Consider the following 20,256-nt stretch of genomic DNA (forward strand, 5'->3'; position numbering starts at 1 on the left):
AAAAGAAGAGAATTTTGCAAGGAGGCTGCTGTGCCTTGAGCAAAGCTGACCTTTTCCAAGACTTTGAAATTTGAGCCCTTCCCGGGACAATGGGATGCCTGTAAGGCAAAAGGCAGGCATGCTTTATGCTGCCCCCCCAGGGAGTTCCCCCCACACTCAGCCAACTCATTGGCACCTGTCATGACAGCCGACCCCTGCAGCCAGAAGGAAGTGCTATCATGTCTCCTTTTCAGAGCCCCTGGTGCTCCGTGTCTGTAGAATTTTGCAAAACACAGCTCCCAGCGACGTTTGGCATTTATAGCAGGGCTTTGCCTCGGCTCCGACTGAATCCTGGATTCTAAACCAAACTGGGACAATTTGGGTTGGTTGGGGATTTGGCTAGAGCAAGTGGGGGCAGTCCTGGATTGCCCCAAGTCAGATCAGATCCACAGGAACAATCCAGGACTTTTGAAAGAGGGGAGCAGTCTGGTGGTCAGGAGAAGGGGAGGAAGAGATTCAGGCCATTGTCCTGTATGGGTTTATTTATTCCCTACCCTTCTGACCTCGAATTGGTCGAGGGCTGAGGTCCTGGTTGAGTCTGCCTTGAGTCAACCCAGGTCAGAGTGGGGCCACTCCAAAGTGCCATATCAGGCCCTGATTGGATCGGGGGGGGGGGCAGGAACAGCCCTTTTTTAGACAGTAGTTTGAATACTCTGTAGTAAACTGGGTCCCCCCTGTAATTCTCACAGTAGTTTGAATACTCTATAGTCAACTGGGTCTCTCCCCCCCCCCCCCGTAATTCTCATAGGGCTCCTGTAAGAGGCTGGGATGGTCTCTGTCTTCATCTCCAGAGGCGGCAGGGGGCAGTAGCAGGATTCCTGCTGGCTGGGAGGTGGACACTAGACCACTTTCCATGATCCTTTTCTGCTACACCTGGAGAACAACAGCCTGTCAAAGGAGCCAGCAGGTTTGGCCCTCTAGCCCTGCCTGTAGTTAGCAAGAACTTTGCCATAGCAATCACTGTTTTCTAGAGGAAGCCTATATATTTTGTGGCCATGTGATTCACCCACTCCCTAATAATGACCTTGGCTCCACTCAGCTGGTTCCCCCTTGTACACATTACGTGATCTTGGACTGTATTCAGGGCTCCTGACCTCAGTTGTCTTCCATTTCCTGCCCTGTCTCCTTCCACTTTGCAATTGCATTGGAGCAATAAGCCTACAAAGACTCTCTGGGGATTCTGCAACACACACAAAATGCCTCAATCTTCAGGCATAGTGAAAGAGGAGAGTGCAAAAAAATATGGCCTGAAGCTCAGCATCAAAAAAACTAAGATCATGGTCACTGGTCCCATCACCTCCTGGCAAATAGAAGGGACAGAAATTGAGGCAGTGAGAGATTTTACTTTCTTGGGCTCCATGAGCACTGCAGATGGTGACAGCAGCCACGAAATTAAAAGACGCCTGCTTCTTGGGAGAAAAGCAATGACAAACCTAGACAGCATCTTAAAAAGCAGAAACATCACCTTGCCGACAAAGGTCCATATAGTTAAAGTCTGTACACTGGTTTTCCCAGTAGTGATGTATGAAAGTGAGAGCTGGACCATAATTATTTGGCTGATAGCCAAATAATTGATTCTTTTGAATTATGGTGCTGGAGGAGACTCTTGATATTCCCATGGACTGCAAGAAGATCAAACCTATCCATTCTTAAGGAAATCAGCCCTGAGTGCTCACTGGAAGGACAGATCCTGAAGCTGAGGCTCCAATACTTTGGCCACCTCATGAGAAGAGAAGACTCCCTGGAAAAGACCCTGGTGCTGGGAAAGATTGAGGGCACAAGGAGAAGGGGACGACAGAGGACGAGATGGTTGGATAGTGTTCTCGAAGCTACCAGCATGAGTTTGACCAAACTGTGGGAGGCAGTGGAAGACAGGAGTGCCTGGCATGCTCTGGTCCAGGGGGTCACGAAGAGGCAGACACGACTAAACGACTAAACAACAACAAGATAAACTTTGTAAGAGTTGAAATCCTATATTAAAGACCACCAAACCCTGGAGTTCTTGTATGAAAGTTTGACTCTTCCTCGTGTTGATGGTGAGCTTGGCAAGAGCTGAGAAGCCTGGCAAAAACTTTTGAGTGAATCACTTGCCTGTGCTGCTACCACCCATGCATTCCCTTTCATGCACCAGAGTCCTCAACATACTCTTCAAATAAATATCTGAAGATGGAGGAAGCTTGCTTTCTGCTGCTCTGGGGGGAAGGACCCAAATCAAAGGATTCAAACGACAAGTAAGTCAGTTCCAAAACAATATAGAGCCATTCGACAGTGCAAAAGACTCTCTGGGACTCTCCTCCATTGGAGATTTTAAAGGAGAGCTTGGACGGCCATCTGTCAGGGATTCTTCAGCTGAGATTGCTGCTTTGCAGGGGGTTGGACTAGATGATCCTTGGGGTCCCTTCCAACTCTACAGTTCTATGACCTCGGAAGGTGGTGGAATCTCTTCACTGGAGGTTCTTAAACAGAGTTTGGGTGGCCACCTGTTGGGGATTCTTTAGTTGAGATTCCTGCATTGCAGGGGGATGGAATAGATTACCCTTGGAGGTCCTTTCTGTGATGGCCTGCGACTCGGGCTCAGATTCAGAACTAGAGGAGACTCAGTCTACACTGGATCCTTTGCCTCAGGCATCATCTGAACCAAGTCTGGGGCCTGATCCTGAAGAGTCCCAGTCTGCACAGGTTCCCCTGCAACAAGCACCATCTGGGCCGAGTCAGGGGCCTGAGCCTGCCCTGGCTCCAGATGTGGGGATGACCTCGTTGCCTCCAGCTGGGCCATCACTTACAGCTGCTCCACTCCCGGTTGGGTCAGGGGAGGCTGAGGTGGCCTCTGGGTCGAGTAACCCACCGACGTCTGCAGAGAAGAAGGTCTGAGAGGAGAGACCTGGGTACTCGCAGGAGGAGTGCTCACCTTCAGGCGAAACAGGGAGGCGAGTCGTTGGGGGATCGGGACCGGCCGCTACCCTGACAAAGATAAAAGGCTGTCGGACCCTGCCCCAGGTTGCGGGAGCAACATTGCTGTATGCCAGATCCTGCCTGAGATCCTGCGCCTGTCCTTGCCTGTTTTCCTGCCTCGTGTCCTGCCTTGGCCCTGCCGGACCGACTCCTAGCAGAATCTTTGGATTCTGGACTGATCCTGGACCACGTTTCGTGGGTTACCCCTGGGCCCAGCACACTTTCCACCTCTACCATTCTACAAGTTTATGCACCTTCCCCCCAGCTGCATCCACAAAGGGCAGAAATACCACGTCCTGCACCCTCGCAGATGTTGGGCTTCTCCTTGCTTGAGAGCAGAACCTCCCAACAGCTCAAGTGAGAGGAGGAGGCCCAGTTTCTCCCTCCACCCTCCACCACGCTCCCCCCATTTCTAATTTAAGCCTTCCTGTCCCTTCCTTGATCCAGCACTACTACTTTGGCAGAGACTGGGAATGAGTCATGCGGCTCAGGCTTGTGAACTCAACCTCTCCCCCCCGCCGCCCCCGCTCTGCACTCCCTGTTCCCAGGAGCCTGGACGAACCAGAGTCCTTTTTCAGAGGCACAAAGAGCTCTTAACAAGGCAGCCCCTTTGTCCGCCAGGCCTAGCTCTATCAGCTGTTTGCCAGGGCCAATTAAAAGGAGTCAGCCTGATGGACACAGATAATTTGCAGACTAATTAGATGCAAACTGCACAGGGGCACAGGAGCTGACTGGGTTTGAGCAGGATCCAGAGATCCCCAGACCTTTCCCTTTCTGTGCCCCAGAGAGGCAGCTTCGCACGTCCGTTTCTGCACCGTGGGAGGTGTGGGAGAGAGGGGGGGGTGTTTTATTTTGTAGGAAGCAGGGCAGGGTTTGGAAAAAGATTCTGTCTCCTGACTTACTACCCATCAGAGTAAGGGGGACTGTGCTGGATAGAGCCAATGGCCTGACTCAGAATAAGCTGTCTCCATTCAGAGGAGAGGACTATCGATGTCTACCAGTGTTGCCAAAGAAAATGCCCATTGCGTGCCCCCCTTCCCCCTTCTCTATACATCTGCTGTGTGCTCTGCCACATGTCTCCAGGATGCACATGAAACAAGTGTCTCCTTATGTTGTCTCAAAGCATCCCCATGCTGTGACCTTTCTTCAACATTTAAGACAGAGCCACTTCCGACATCAGGAGGAGGTGGTGTTGCGGGCTTCACGCCCCCGCGTGATCAGGGGAATCCTCGGGCCGCGTCATCACCTGGCCAGCCAATTGGCTGGCTCGGGCGGTGTGGCTTGACTCGTTTAAGGCAAGCGCGGCCCCGGGATCTCCCTCTTTGGTCCGTGTAACTGATTTGGTTTCCCACCCGCCTGCCCTTTAAGGTTCCCCTTCTGACCTTGCTATGGACCTCGGTTGGTCGCCGTTGAGGGGCCTTGTAGGAATTTTTTCCACTTGGCAAATTGGCACTGGACATTTGGTTTTTCGCCTACCTCATAGCAAATCGTCACAACGTCTCTTGGTTATGGTCGTTAGGCATTGGTAGGGGTATGATTATGTAGAAGTGTTGGGGGGGGGAGGAGTGCCATCACCTCCCCCAAATATTTAAGGGTAGTCTGGTAAAGGATTCTGGGGGGCGTGGCCTTGTCCGAAGCCTATGGAGGTCAGGGCCTAAAGCGCGCCCCCGAGCGGTGACCCAGGGGGAGTCCCTAGTTGATGTGCATCAGCAGGGCTTCCCCTGCAGGTGTTAACCCTTCCCGGTCTTCAAGCAAACAGGCTGAAACCAGATAGTTGGATAGGACCAATGCCTAAGCCAATACCGCTCTTACCTGTAACCAATAAAGTTGTGGCCAATTTTAGCCTATTAACCTAAAACAATGGTGTCATGTGTCTTTATTCTTACTGGGGGGAGGCGGGAACTCTCCACGCAACTACTTTCACTCTGTTAAAACAAGGAAAACCTGGCTTTCTCTGTGGAACTATGTATAAGGTCACTTGTAAAAGTATGATTCTTGAGCCTATAGCGTGTGTGCATGCTATCTTGCATTCTGGGTGTTACGGAAACTACGGGGGGCACATCTTTAAAGCTGTTAAATGTTACAAATGTTATGCATAAATGTATCCTTTTGACTTGACAGCTCAGGGAAGTTACCTAGCTTTAAAAATCATATAAAATCAACTCCTTTCCCAGTTTCCTTCATTCCACTGCCAATTTGCCTCATTGGCCAAGGACTTGGAAACCACTCGGTCCCCGCCGTAATCCCTCAAGCAGGAGGTCGCATGCTCACAGGAAGGTACAGTACTCATAGGTGTCAAAGGCAAAGGCACTCCTCCGGACTTGCCCAGGTGCCAGACTATGCAAACCAAAGTTCTATTGTCCCTTTGTAGTAGGTGCTTAGAATGTACTTCCCAATACATATCCTGTATCCACCTGCTGCCCCAACACATTACTCCTATGTTGATCATGTATAACCCTCCCCTTTTCTGATGTAGCAATGATGTAGTGATGATGCTTAATGAACTGTATGCTGGGATAAGATAGAAACTTTTAAAAGTCCTTGTCACCTCATCCTCGGGGTTCCATATTTCTCTTTGAATCTGTTGTGCAATAAACTTTGGTCTACAGCTATTTGCTCCGGTTGGTGGCTGGACTCCTTCCTTTATTCCGCAGGGACCCGCGGGCTCTGCCCGACCAGCTGGGGGACTGAGCAGCCTTGCACCTAGATTTTTCCATAACATGGGAATCTTGGGGTCTTCCATAATCCCTGAAGCCCAGGGTCTCGTGGGCAGGGTGCCCATCAGGGAAGCACCTGAAGGAGTTCCTCTCCCAGAATCTGCAAACACTATTGTCTTAATCACCCTAGAAGTTTGCCCTGTTTGCTCAGGTACATAAAAGAAAACTCCGGATCCTGCTGAGCATCTCTGTGATGCGCTCTACGTGGGGCTACCTTTGAAGGTGACCCGGAAACTACAACTAATCCAGAATGCAGCAGCCAGACTGGTGACTGGGAGCGGCCGCCGAGACCATATAACACCGGTCTTGAAAGACCTACTTTGGCTCCCAGTACGTTTCCAAGCACAATTCAAAGTGTTGGTCCTGACCTTTAAAGCCCTAAACGGCCTCGGTCCACTATACCTGAAGGAGCGTCTCCACCTCCATCGTTCTACCCGGACACTGAGGTCCAGCGCCGAGGGCCTTCTGGTGGTTCCCTCACTGCAAGAAGCCAAGTTACAGGGAACCAGGCAGAGGGCCTTCTCGGTAGTGGCGCCCTCCCTGTGGAACGCCCTCCCACCAGATGTCAAAGAGAACAACAACTACCAGACTTTTAGAAGACATCTGAAGGCAGCCCTGTTTAGGGAAGCTTTTAATGTCTGATGTATCACAGTATTTTAATATTCTTTTGGAAGCCGCCCAGAGTGGCTGGGGAAACCCAGCCAGATGGGCGGGGTATAAATAAATTATTATTATTATTATTATTATTATTATTATTATTATTATTATTATTATTATCATGCTGACTACCCCACGAAACCCTATTTCCAATGTCCATGCTTTGTGTAAACTCTGTCTGGAACTGTGCGAAAACATGCTCATATTCAGGAATGGGACATCCAGCCTGCCTGACCTCACCTGGTATTTGATGTAACCCTGACACTTATCCCAGGTGACCTGGCAGAAAGGAATGCCCTCCCCCATGCCAAAATGCAAACTTTTAAGAGGAGTTGTGTTCCTTTGTTTTGGGTCCTTCACCTCCTGACAAAGGGGGCGGGACTGTGTTGCAACAGATAATAAAAATCAGCCTTGCTTTCCATGGATTTCTACCTCAGTTCATTAATCTCTGACCAGTAACAAACTTGGAGAACTGGGCCATCAAAAGGGATGCCCCTATTATCTGCTAACAGTTACCTGTTCTGTCTCCACAGTTTCTTTTATGTTTCCTGAATCTTCCAGCCTTCAGCTTCCTGGGATGTCCACAAGTTCTAATGTTAGGGGAGAAGGAGAAAACCTTCTCTCTATCCGCTTGGGCCAAGCATAATTTTATAAACTCCCATCATGTTGCCTCTCAGTCTCCTTTTCTCTAAACTGAAAAGTCTTCCTGTGCTTCTGTTGGGGGACATTGTTGAATGTTGACTATTTCTACATGCACGATTACGTGAAAACAATAAAAATAAAAACGGGGGGTGGATTCTTCGCCCCCTCCAAAAGTACGCACTTCCTTGCCAGAAAGAAGTTGAAGAGAGATGTCATCTACAGGGAGCCCAGAGCCATGAATCTGGCCCAGGAATTGGCTGCCCTGCAGCTGTGAGAGGAGGAGACGACATTAATGGCATTTTTCCAGCTGGGAAAATAGGCACAATTCTTGATTCCGGACCCCTGTGGTCAGCCACCCCTGCCTGGCCTCCAATCGCTCTTCTCCTTGAAGAAAACAGGGGCCTGAGAACACCAGCTGCCCTTTTTCCAATCTAAACCAGATTACTCTGACCTCAGCTATGCTTCCAAGGACCCCAGACACACATTCCACGACTCATTGCACAGCACTGACGGTTTTTCGACACAAGCTCAACAGAGGCATTGTGTGAGTGGGCAATGTCCTGGAATAATTCGCAGGCAATGCCTCCTGCAAGGATTAACCAGGCACTGTCAAGCCAAAGTAGCAGCCAGTTTACCTACAAGATCGCCCTTACCTACACAAATACAATGATGAATCGATTGATTGATTGATTGATTGGTGCCCCAAAGTCCATCTTTCACCAAAAGTCCAAGCCTGGGCAAACATCCAAAAACTCCCTGCTCTATGGCCTGAGTCCAAGACTCGACCCCCCCCCACACACACACCGAGGTCAGCCCTGAACAATTATTAATATTTATTTATTATGTGCTCATTAGCAAAGCTCTTTCATGAGAAGTGGATTGTGGGCCAGCCTGGATAGAAGATTCCACCCTGTTGCAGAATCCAAGATTATGCACGGTTAGCATACAAAATTATAGAGGCAAAGGGAGCTTTTAAAGACCCCAAAGGGATCTGCATTCCAGGGACCCAGGAGGCCAGAAATATTGGAATTCCAAACCTGAGCAGCTGAAATTACTGGAAGGTTTTGGGCCACTCCCATTCTGATAAAAGAACCTCCTTGCAGAACATTTAAAGCATTGATGTGCCAAAAGACCTGGGGGGTGGGGGGCCTTCTGTGTTTTGTTTGATCTTTGCTATTGACAATCAGTTATTGACAATGCACTTTTAAAAGCAGAATGGGGAGATACAAATTCACGAAATTTTCAGAGGTGGGGGTGAGGATTTACTCTTATTGCTTTTAAAGAAATTCCATGTGGGAATATGTATATTTTTCAAGGTAAAAGGAATGATTTCTCCCAAAATCCATTAAGAATCCCAGTCTTGGTGGTTTCATAAGAACCCTAAAAGAGCCTGCAGGATGAGGCCAGTGGTCCATTCATTCCAGCATCCTGTTCTCACAGCGGCCAACCAGATGCTATTCATTGGCTGCCCACAAGTTAGATACTGTAGATCCTTTTAGCTTATGAGATATTTTCCCCCGAGATGGGCCATTTGCCAAACCCTTGAATAAAGGTAAAGGGACCCCTGGCCATTAGGTCCAGTCGTGACCGACTCTGGGGTTGTGGCGCTCATCTCGCTTTACTGGCCGAGGGAGCCGGCGTGCAGCTTCCGGGTCATGTGGCCAGCATGACTAAGCCGCTTCTGGCGAACCAGAGCAGCGCATGGAAACGTGGTTTACCTTCCTGCCAGAGCAGTACCTATCGATCTACTTGCACTTTGACGTGCTTTCAAACTGCTAGGTGGGCAGGAGCAGGGACCGAGCAACGGGAGCTCACCCCATCGCAGGGATTCGAACCGCCGACCTTCCGCTCGGCAAGCCCTAGGCTCTGTGGTTTAGACCACAGCACCACCCTTGAATATTAGCCACAAAATAATAAAGACTAAAGGTATTCCAGAGTTTGGCAATACAGTGCTCTTCTCCACTGCACATGGTGGGACTTACTTTTGAGTAAATATGCACAGGGTCCTTTGAATTCCAGCCATGTCCCTTGAATTCCAGTCATTCCACACCATGCAAAACAGCCCCTCGGTCCCCATCTAGGGGAATCCCAAAATCTTGAGTACTGAGTTGACCATGCAGCTCTTCAGAAATGGGAAAAGGTGGGGGGAGAAAAGGGGACTGGCCCCCAAAGTCCATTCAGCAGGCAAAACAAACTATGTAATGAATTTTGTTTAAAAGGTCCCCTCACATCTGCTGAGTGTCACAAGACGGACGGTCTTGGATGAGGTTTTGCGACTTGGCAGGGCCTCTCACATCGAAAAACCCAGGGATATAAACAAGGCATCCTGACATGTAAACAGCCTTGTAATTAATTACCACACGGCTTGAAATTAATTGCGGCGACCACGCCCCACTGGGGGGTCTCCCCCTTCCACCTTTCTGGGCCGAAGGGAGAGAAAGATCAACAACAGGGGTCACCCGTCTCAGAGCCAAAAGGGAGACACAGAGTGTTCCAGAGTGTTTGAGCTCAAATATTCAAAAGAACCCATCTTTCCCAGGACATCTACCCAAATCCAGATGTATGGACTGCGACAGCTTCGGGTCTGTTCTTCATCAACCTAGGGCCTTGGAAGATTTACATGATGCAAATGATTTAGGTGAGGTATTAACAGGAAAGTGGCTAAAGTCCAGGAGAGAGACAATTCCCCTTTCCAAGTTCCAGTAGAGACTAAAAGCAGTGCTCAAGCAGCAAAGATTTTATTTGTGTCTACTGCAGGGAGCGACATATGGAATTCATGGCTAAGGATAAGAGAATAAGAATAGCCTACTGATTCAGGCCAATGGCCCATCTAGTCAGGATCCTGTTCTCACAGGGCCAAGCAGATGCTTGTGGGGAACTTGCCCAAATCCACTCTTAAAGCCATCTAAGTTGCTGGACATCATTGCTTCCTGTGAGACTGAGTTCATGTGCGGCTCCCTTTGAAGGTGACCTGGAAACTGCAACTAATCCAGGAATGCGGCAGCTAGACTGGTGACTGGGAGCGGCCGCTGAGACCAGCAGTCCTGAAAGACCTACATTGGCTCCCAGTACATTTCCAAGCACAATTCAAAGTGTTGGTGCTGACCTGTAAAGCCCTAAATGGCCTCAGCCCAGTATACCTGAAGGAGCGTCTCCACCCCCATCATTCTGCCTGGACACTGAGATCCAGCGCCGAGGGCCTTCTGGCAGTTCCCTCGCTGCGAGAAGTGAGGTTACAGGGAACCAGGCAGAGGGCCTTCTCGGTAGTGGCACCTGCTCTGTGGAATGCCCCTGTGGAATAAACAACTATTTTACTTTGAAAAGACAACTGTAGGTGGCCCTGTTTAGGGAAGTTTTTAATGTCTGACGCTGTATTGTTTTTGATATTTGGTTGGAAGCCACCCAGAGTGGCTGGGGAAACCCAGTCAGATGGGTGGAGTATAAATGATAAATTATTATTATTATCATTATTATTTTTATATATATATAAACCCATAAACTCATAGAATCGTAGAACTGAAAGAGATTGTGAGGGTCACCTAGTCCCAGCCCCTTCAATGCAGGAATCAGAGCTAAAAGTTCCCTGCCAGGTTGGCTACCCAACATCTGCTGACAGACCCCCCACTAAGGAGAGTCCAATACCTTCCTTCCTTTCATTCTAGCCAGTCTTCCAACATTCAGCTACAATGGATGTCCTTGAGTCCAGTGTGATAGGAGTTGGAGGAAAATATCACCTCCATCTTTTAATTTTGTGACTGCTGTCACCACTGCAGATGGTGACAGCAGTCACAAAATTAAAAGATGCCTGCTTCTTGGGAGGAAAGCAATGACAAACCTAGACAGCATCTTAAAAAGCAGAGACATCACCTTGCCAGCAAAGGTCCGTATAGTTAAAGCTATGGTTTTCCCAGTAGTGATGTATGGAAGTGAGAGCTGGACCATAAAGAAGGCTGATCGCCAAAGAACTGATGCTTTTGAATTCTGGTGCTGGAGGAGACTCTTGAGAGTCCCATGGACTGCAAGAAGATCCAACCTCTCCATTCTGAAGGAAATCAGCCCTGAGTGCTCACTGGAAGGACAGATCCTGAAGCTGAGGCTCCAAGACTTTGGCCACCTCATGAGAAGAGAAGACTCCCTGGAAAAGACCCTGATGTTGGGAAAGATGGCGGGCACAAGGAGAAGGGGACGACAGAGGACGAGATGGTGGGACAGTGTTCTCGAAGCTACCAGCATGAGTTTGACCAAACTGCGGGAGGCAGTGGAAGACAGGAGGGCCTGGCGTGCTCTGGTCCAGGGGGTCACGAAGAGTTGGACACGACTAAACAACAACAACAACATTGCCTCCATCACTAACACGGAACCTAGGCATCGTAGCTGTTAGCCACCCAGAGTGCTAGCCTCCTGCATTTTCTTTTCCAAAAGGAAACCAGCCCCCAACTTGGGGGGAGGCCAGCAGGCCACAACAACTGTGGCCCACCAGGCATTTAAAGAGCAAAAAAACTCCCAGTTCAGAGAAAATTGCTGTTATCAGCAAAAGCTCTCCCAGGTACACGGGAAGGGGGAACAGTGCCGTGCAGCTGCCCAGCGAAGCTGTGTTTATGTTTGGGAGTGAAGAGTGAAAGTATGGAGACAGAAGGGCCAATTACCCCATCTGGAAGCTGGCAAGCGAGGAAACCAGGCTGTAGGGGGAACAGATCAAGTTCTAAAACACTCACACTTTTTTCCACTGACTTCATTGGGCTTTGGCAAAGGCCCAGCCATTCAAGAGCAGCCTCCGTGGCCGTCCTGGGGTTTTCATTGAGTAAAAAAAAGAAGTCGCATTTCCAAAGGATGGGAGCTCCCTCAAAAGAACAAGAGTTTCCTCGGGAACGATCTTCCCTTTTGTATTAGACACCGCAGCGAACTTGGCGAGACCTGACACAATCTCCCGTTTTCCACCGCAGCTACCGTCAGTCTTTGGAAATGCTGGACCCCTTGCCATCTAGCCAGCCCAGGCTCAGTGATGTCACGATGTCTAGATTAATCCACGTTCGGAAGCTTTCTTTCTGCCTCCCTCTCCTCCATGGTGTGGCTTCCATCGCACACCATCTGTGGGCCTAGGGATCTGGCAGAAGGCATCTGCATTCTGGAATCTCCTTTCTCTCCATCCCTGTTTTGCAGCCGCTGGAACCTGCCTTTGCCATTGCAGAGTCTGCTACCAACTCTGTGGCGACATGATCTGACTGTCAGTCTGTGTCCTTGCATTCGGCGGATTTCCAGTGGAATCCAAAGAACGGGGAATGCCTCATCATCAATGTTGTAATAAAGCGATTCCATCTCAGAATCAGGAAACATGACAAGTTACTGATGTTTATAGACTTTTGGGGAGCATTCTGAGCTTGTCAAACTTTGAGATGGTGCCTTGCCATATGAAATCTCATATCTTATAACATAGTTTTTGTGCGGATCACACTTCTCCCTGCCTGTCCAAACGCAGCTCTTGGCATGCCAAGGTGTCTATTCAGACTCCTCGCCCCATAACCAGCATGACAAATCTTCAGTGGGGAAAAGTTTCTCCAGCTCTGCGATTCCAGACTATGCACTCTGCTATAGTTGAAGGTCGCAATGCCAGATTCTGCCCAAAGAGAGACTCTGTCAGGGTGTGAGTGTGTCATGCACCTGAATATTTGCCCTACTACGGACTTTTGTTTGTGCTGTTTATGAGGACTTAAGAGCAGCCTTGCTCAAAGATTTAAATCTCTCACATTATTATTATTATTATTATTATTATTATTATTATTATTATTATTATTATTATTATTATTACCAGGGAACAGGCCCTGTGCCTGTTTTGTCTTTCAAGCAGCAGTTTTAAGGAGAAAAGTTTGTGGGGAAGCAAAGTTAAATTCTTCAGTGCAGTAAATTCCTATTTGACAGCATGCCTCGCTTTAACAATTCTTTCAGCTGTGCAACGTGTTTTATTTTGGTTGCATGTATATTGCTTTGTAACGGCTTCGGGTATCCAAATAAATAAATCAAACCAGCAGCACCTCTGAATTGAGACTGGCTTCCTCTGTGGCTTGGCAACAAAGCGAGCTCCTCCGAGCTCCCCCACAAGTGATCCTTCCTTGGCCATTCTCCCTGCTCCTTAAAGGACCCAGTGAAGATCCGTGGGGTGAAGTGCGGGAGCCTTGGAAGCATCTTGTCGGCCATTTGCAGGGCAGGTGCAAAGAGGCATTTCAGACTGAGAGAAGCAGGTTTCACATTCTCACTTCCTAAAACAATATGCTGGGAGATTCACAAAAGATTAAAGAAAGTCCTTCTTAACACAGAACACAGTTAAGCTATGGAACTCCCTGCCACAGGAGGCAATGACAGCCACCAACCTGGATGGCTTTAAAAGAGGACAGGACAAATTCATGGAGGAGGAGAGGGCTATCGATGGCTCCTAGCCAGGATAGCTCTGCTCTGCTACCATAGTGGGAGACAGCAATGCTTCTGAATACTACATGCTGGAAACCAAATAATAATAATAATAATAATAATAATAATAATAATAATAATAATAATAATTTATTTATGCCCCGCCCATCTGACTGGGTCTCCCCAGCCACTCTGAGCGGCGTCCAACCAAATATCAAAAACAATACAACATCAGACATTAAAAACTTCCCTAAACAGGGCCGCCTTCAGATGTCTTTTAAAAGTAAAATAGTTGTTTATTTCCTTGACATCTGCTGGGAGGGCGTTCCACAGGGCAGGCGCCACCACCGAGAAGGCCTTCTGCCTGGTTCCCTGCAACCTCATTTCTCGCAATGAGGGAACCGCCAGAAGGCCCTCGGAACTAATCCAGAATGCGGCAGCTAGACTGGTGGCCAGTCACCGGTCTAGCTGCCGCATTCTGGATTAGTTGCAGTTTCCGGGTCACCTTCAAAGGTAGCCTCATGTAGAGCGCATTGCAGTAGTCCAAGCGGGAGATAGCCAGAGCATGCACCACTCTGGCGAGACAGTCCGCAGGCAGATACGGTCTCAGCCTGCGTACCAGATGGAGCTGGTAAACAGCCGCCCTGGACGCTGGACACAGAATTATCCTGCGCCTCCATGGACAGCTGTGAGTCCAGAATGACATGAAGGGAGTGCTTGAATCCTGCTTGCTGGTTTTACTTTGGGGTATCATCCTGGCCACTGTGAGAATAGGATGCTGGACCTGACGGGTCATTGGCCTGATCCAGCAGGCTCTCCTTATACAAACTGAAGCTCAGCTAGCTTTTGAAATTCAGACTGTTCTGAATTTTGCTATGCAGTCCTGCAGATAATCAGTGTGAAAATGCATACATTAGGTTACAGTGTGCATAAACAAAGGCATATATCAGTGCAAATAATGTACCAGATGTGTTGCATTAAGGGAACTTGCATGGGGAAATGTGCATTTTGCACTAAAAGGCTGATGAATTTTCATGAGGCCATTAAAAAATAAATCACAAACCCATGTAACTCTCTTGCGAAGAGGAGACTGGGAAAATGAGCAGAGGTGGGAGAGATGTCAGGGTATGAACAGAGTCCCAAATTACCTGATTTTGAACCACACAGGTGATTCCCTAGATAAATGACTTCGGAGCCATTTCTACTGAAATCACTGAGACTCACATCCAAGCAAGCAGACTTTTCGGAAGGCAGTGCCCGCCGACACCAGTCTCCTGGCAGCCTCTGTACCTGAGTGGTCCAAGCATGATGCTCAAGCTGAGCCCAGTTTCCAAAAGCGGCAGCTCAGCGATTTGCGAAAACCAAGTCCCCTTTCCGACACATCTGGACTGCATTTGTGCAACGGCAGTTTAAAAGTGCATTAAAGAGATTCATCTGCTCTCTTACCACCAGGGTTTTTCCACTCGTGGGTTTTAAAGTTTTCCAACACTATACTGAAAGTGCTCTTAAAAAATCCCAAAACAGTGACCTTGGGAGAAGAGTTCAACTCCCCCATTCAAAAAAACATAAAAAGGAAATCCAGTTTAAGATCTACTTAGACAAGCACTGGTTTTGGACACAGAGAGGTAATTTTAGTACATTTGCACTCTTCCTCCAATGAGCTCAGAGTTATCACCCCAGTTTTATTTTACAACAACCCTTTGAGGTTGGCAAAGCAGCTGAAGTTGAAAATTGCCAGTTAGTTCCTAGCAGGGCTATTTTTCTAGAAAAAGAGGTGTCAGAAATCACCATAAACATGTCGCTTGTTCTTTTACAATAGCCCACCTGACAGGGGCTAGTATCCCCATATGGGATAGACCCACACATATCTACTTTGTAACTTAAGTCTGCCTTCAGGGATCCAACTGTGAACTGATGATGTGAGTAAACCTTTATATACTTTACACAAGATTGTCGTGTGTTTATTCTTTTAAGAGGGATATAAGGGAACTTTTCAGGGACCTAACAGTAAGAGGCTTAAACAAGCCTGCAACCAGCTATCTGCTGTGCATTTAAAAGAAGAATGTAAGACTCTGCTAAGTAAAGAAATGTGCTAGCGCAAGTTAGGAATGATATTAATAAACAATATAGCCTCTCCTGCCTCCCTGAACATTCACCCAAAGGTGGACGGGAACCCTTTGGATTGATCCTGATACAGAGCTTCTCTTTCTTCAATCGGTATAAGAAGAAACAGAGAGGAAGAGAAGCAGACTCGCCTAGGGGCAGAACCCTGCTCTGGAGGACAGGATACATGCCTGGCCTCTGCTAAAGTGGCGAACAAAACATAGGATGCAAAGCTCAAGTTACAGGACCTCAGTGACCCGGAATGGGAAGCCAGATCGTTCCTCTGCCTTTTCCAGAGGTCAGTAACTGGGTGAGGGCTCCAAGCATAATGAAGAACAACGTTATAGTCTGTGCTCCCCCAAAGATTGTGAAATGAGGCAATGGCTTTCTGCTGAACAAAAAAACCCTCTCTCCTGGGTCCTGGCTGAAATTTGAGGGCGTTCCCTCCCCAGCTGGAGAAGGACCACCTGTTCATATGACACCTCACACCTGACCGGCTCCCAGTGACCCATGCTTCTCCTGCTGCCCAAGAAAGTCCCAATTTACAAACCTTGCTGGTTGGACAGCAAGCTTTATGGTCCCGGGAACATCGGTGTGTGTGTGTGTGTGTCTAAGATGGAGTTTTAAGAGTCGACTGGTGAGGTCAATGGGAACGGTGCCCAGTGTCTGTCAAAGCCAGGACACTTCATCAGAGGGCTTTTAAAGGTGAGTGCAGGAGATTTCTGGCCAAGAAATGTGAACATTTTTAAAATGGCAAATAGGTGGTGATATCAGCGGAGAGGGGAGGGGGAGGGTTGGATTTGGCCAGGTCAGTAAGCTGAGGCATACCCAGATTGTATCTGAGCACATGGTGTCGCAAGTGAAATGAAGCAGGAGGCAGTAGACAAATCCTGCAGGATCCAGAGATCCTGCTGGCTGCTTCTTCACGCAGCACCTGGTTTAAGCAAGAGCGTTCACTCCCACCAACTTGGATGGCTTTCAGCATCAATGGCTACTAACCACAATGGCTTTGCTCTACCTCCCCTGCCCAGGAAATGAGGTTTCTGGATGCCAATTGCTTTGAATCATAATTATGGAGAGTGAAGTTGCTCTCAGGTCCCGCTTATGGGCTTCCCAAAATGAAAATCTGCTTGGCCATGTTGAGAACAGGATGCATTTAAAAATGTGCATTTGGAGAGAAAACGTGCTACAAAATGAGATCTGTCTCTGAGTGTAACTTCGCAGTTTAATCACAACAATTTACTAAGTTCTGATCCACTTAATAGGCTGGGAGGTGTGGAACAGGTGAGCTTGTGCTGGAATTTGCAAAGGTCAAATTCCTCAAGCCCAGCCACCTTCAGGGACCCTCAAGACTCGTGTTGCTGTTGTCTTTTTGCAGGTGTGTTGTGCAATGTTTCATTGGCACATTAATAATGGATTTATTCCACTTTATTGGTTGCTCTCTGGCACATCCTCAGACTTATCATATTGCTGCTTCATTGCTGTCAGGAGGGGCACTTTTGCAAGAAAGAATTACAGAATCGCAGAGTTGGAATGATCCTCTGCTCCAACTCCCTACAGTGCAGAAGACACTGCTAAGTCACATAAGGCAACAAAAGCAAGTCAAACCCTGTCCCCGCAAAAATAAAATAAAAAATCAAGGTATGAAAAGTTGCAGGATTTCAGCAGGGAGTTACACTGCATGCACTAATAGGGAATGAGGCAGCATGTCTACCCTAAAACATTTCCAGGTGCAAACAGCATGAAAAGCATGACATATAACTTTCCCAATACCACCACGAGCAAAATAAAACGAACATCTGGAGGGGCTTTCTGGCACCCTGACAGGCAGCATCCTAAGTCGAAGGAAAGAGGCTACGTGCAGATACAAAGCTTGCAAGGGCCACCGGGGGTTGCTGGCAAGTCTGCTTTGCAGGGAAGGCTGGACTCCATCAGCAACAAAGCTTCATCAACTCCTCAAGTTGTCCTTTAGGGAATTTGGTGCTGGCCAAGGTATGAATCTCCTTTCCAGGCTGGTTTCCAGGATGTCAGTAACTGGGGAGAAGGGTGGACATTACATATGTTTGTCAAGACGCAGCAAGATGAAATGCGCAGGCCACATGTTCTTCTTTGCAACTCTGCGGATCAACATCAAAATAATCATGTGTGGGTGATCCTTTATGCCTCCTATGCGTTCGTCTTGGTCCCTGTCGCCAGAGGCTTAGAGGACAGGCAGTTGCAGCTGTTCCTCAACACAGAGGAGATGGTTAAACTCTGTCCTTTTCCTGCTCCAACAGGATGCAGCTGTTGGGCAATGTTGTTCAGGAAGGGGTTCCACTCGAACACAGCCGATCGTGGCTCTTTCGCTTTCCCGAAGTCTGCAAGTGAGCTTCTGAGATCCCATGAAATTATATCTTCTCGGGGACAGGATCCTCCTAATTCTGTATTTTCAAAACTGGCCTCCGGGGCAAGGGGGATCTTCCGCGTTTGCAAATCAAGCAAGCGGACTGCATCTCCCTGCCCAGGGCACCTGCTTTCTTTCCTTTCTTCTGCCCTGCACTTGGCCACGAGGTTCATAGAATTGTGGAGTTGGAAGGGAGCCTCCTGGGTCATCTAGTTCAGCCCCATTGGTTTGTTCACGGTACTTGCAAATCCTGCCTGCCGCTCATCACTCTGGAACTGAGGCGGCTTGTGTGGTGCACCGAACGGCGAGTCCTGCTCTTGACAAGCCAGTCAGGCTGGCCACTGGGCTGAAACAGCTTAAACCTGGCCATGTTGCACTTTCCTATGTTGCTTTGTGTACATCTTTTGATGCTATCACTTCTGTTCCTATTTTCAGGTTATCACTTCCACTATTATTTCCAGTGAAGGCATGGGATGTAAGAGTTAGGGTCTCTCCCCTCAACCCGTCCCTAAACAAAAACTACTCTGGTTCATATTTGAATCAGGGCCAAGAAGGAATTCAGTTTGATAGCTCGGCTCTGCCCTCACCGGTCCTGGAAGGATCCTTTAAAAAAGTCCCATACACTCAGAGACATTGAGCCTGTTCATTGGGGGAGATAGGAAGCCCAGAGCACTTGTTCTTTAGATGTCCCTTTTATGAAGAGGCACGTAGTGAGACCATTGAGCCCCTACTGGTGAGGCTCGCTGACCTCCTGGAAAAGCAAAAATTCGACCTTTTCCTGTTAGGCAAAGATCAGAAGACGACCCGGATGGTCCCCAGATTCTGCGTACTGATCTTTAGGCGTAGACCATCTCCCAACTTAAACTAGTTTGTTAAGAAAATCCCCAAACTCGGTTCCATGGGTGACTCTGAGTCAGCTCCCTGCGGTAGTTTATTTTAAACTTAAGTGTCTAAACGCTTATTTTAAATTTATTGTTGTACATTGTTTTAATTGTTTGTTTTCCTTCTGGGACTGTACCCCCAAGTGTGTTTTATAAGCTGGTCTCCCACCATAATAAATTATCTACCAGTTCGATATACCTCTCTCATAAGAAAAGCTCTGCAGGATCAGGCCAGGGGCCCATCTAGTCCAGAATCCCGTTCTCCTAGTGGCCAGCCAGATGCTCCTAAGGGAAACCAGCAATCAGGATTCGAACACAAGGGCAACGCTCTTCCCTCCTGTGGTTTCCAGCAACTCAGAATCATTTCTGCTTCCAGCTGTGGATGCAGAGGATAGCCCTCCTGGCTATTAGCCATCGATAGCCCCCTCCTCCTCCATGAATTTGTCTCATCCTCTTTCAAAGCCATCCAAGTTGGCGGCCATCACGACCTCCTCTAGAAGCACAAATCCATCATTTAACTACGCCCTGTGCAAAGAAGCAGTTTCTTTTGTCTGCCCCAAATCTTCCAACATTCAGTTTCTTTGGATGCTTCCCACTTCTAGTGCTAGGAGCAGTTGGGGGAGTAGTGCAGGAAAAACAATTTACTCCAATTTAAAACAATTTAAAACAATTTAAACAACTTAAAGAAAAAAGATTATTGTGGACTTTAGGAAATGTAAATTGAATATTCAGCCACTTATTATTGAGGGGAAGTGCATGGAACAGGTCTCGGTGTTTCGATTTCTGGGAATGGAGTTGAGAGATGACCTAACCTGGGGAGAAAACACTAAAGACCTGATGAAGAGAGCACAGCAGAGGTTACCGTATTTTTCGCTCTATAGGACGCATCGGACCATAGGAGGGGGAGAACAGGGGAAAAAAATTCTCCCCCTCTCTGCGCAGCTCCCCTTCAGCAAAGAAGTGGCAGGAGAAACGGAGCCCCTTCCATTTCTCCTCCCGCTTCGCTGAAGGGGCGCTGCGCAGAGAGGTATATTTTCTGAGAATCCTCGGGAAAAACAATCTCTCAAGGGACCTGTTGATGGCATTTCACCATTGTACTGTGGAGAGTGTATTAACTTTTGGTCTGTGTGTGTGGTTTGGGAGCTGCACAGTCAGGGAAAAAACAATGCTATCCAGGGTTGTAAAGACTGCGGAGATAATAATTGGGTGCACTCTTCCCACCTTAGATCAAAATCTATGCTTCCAGGTGCCATAGGAAAGCTGCAGAGATAGCGCAGGATAGTGCGCACCCCAGAAATGATCTCTTTCAGCTTCTGCCTTCTGGAAGAAGGGACAGGGTTATAAAGATGAGGACTAGCCACCTGAGAAACAGTTTCTACTCAAATGCGATTTTGATTGCTGTGTAAGGAGTCTCTATGAGAGTATATTGTATTTAAAAATGGGGTATCAGAGTTTTTAGGGGGCTAACCAGGCTGGGATA

General features: G+C 48.1%; 1 protein-coding gene across 2 annotated transcripts in view; it reads right to left on the reverse strand.

Annotated features, from left to right (window-relative positions):
• P3H2 (prolyl 3-hydroxylase 2) overlaps positions 1 to 20,256 on the reverse strand; it is a 121,783-nt gene that overhangs the window by 72,938 nt on the left and 28,589 nt on the right. The window contains exon 1 of one of the 2 annotated variants that reach the window (XM_083504135.1): positions 11,723 to 12,205. The exons of the other annotated variant lie outside the window; for it this stretch is intronic. Coding sequence (XP_083360261.1) covers positions 11,723 to 11,743 — 21 coding nt within the window. The 5' untranslated portion in view covers positions 11,744 to 12,205. Of the gene's footprint in view, positions 1 to 11,722; positions 12,206 to 20,256 lie in introns of those variants that run through there. 2 annotated transcript variants of the gene reach the window in all.

This window comes from Podarcis liolepis (genome assembly GCF_965112155.1).
Source record: "Podarcis liolepis genome assembly, chromosome: 5".
Lineage (NCBI taxonomy): Eukaryota > Metazoa > Chordata > Lepidosauria > Squamata > Lacertidae > Podarcis > Podarcis liolepis.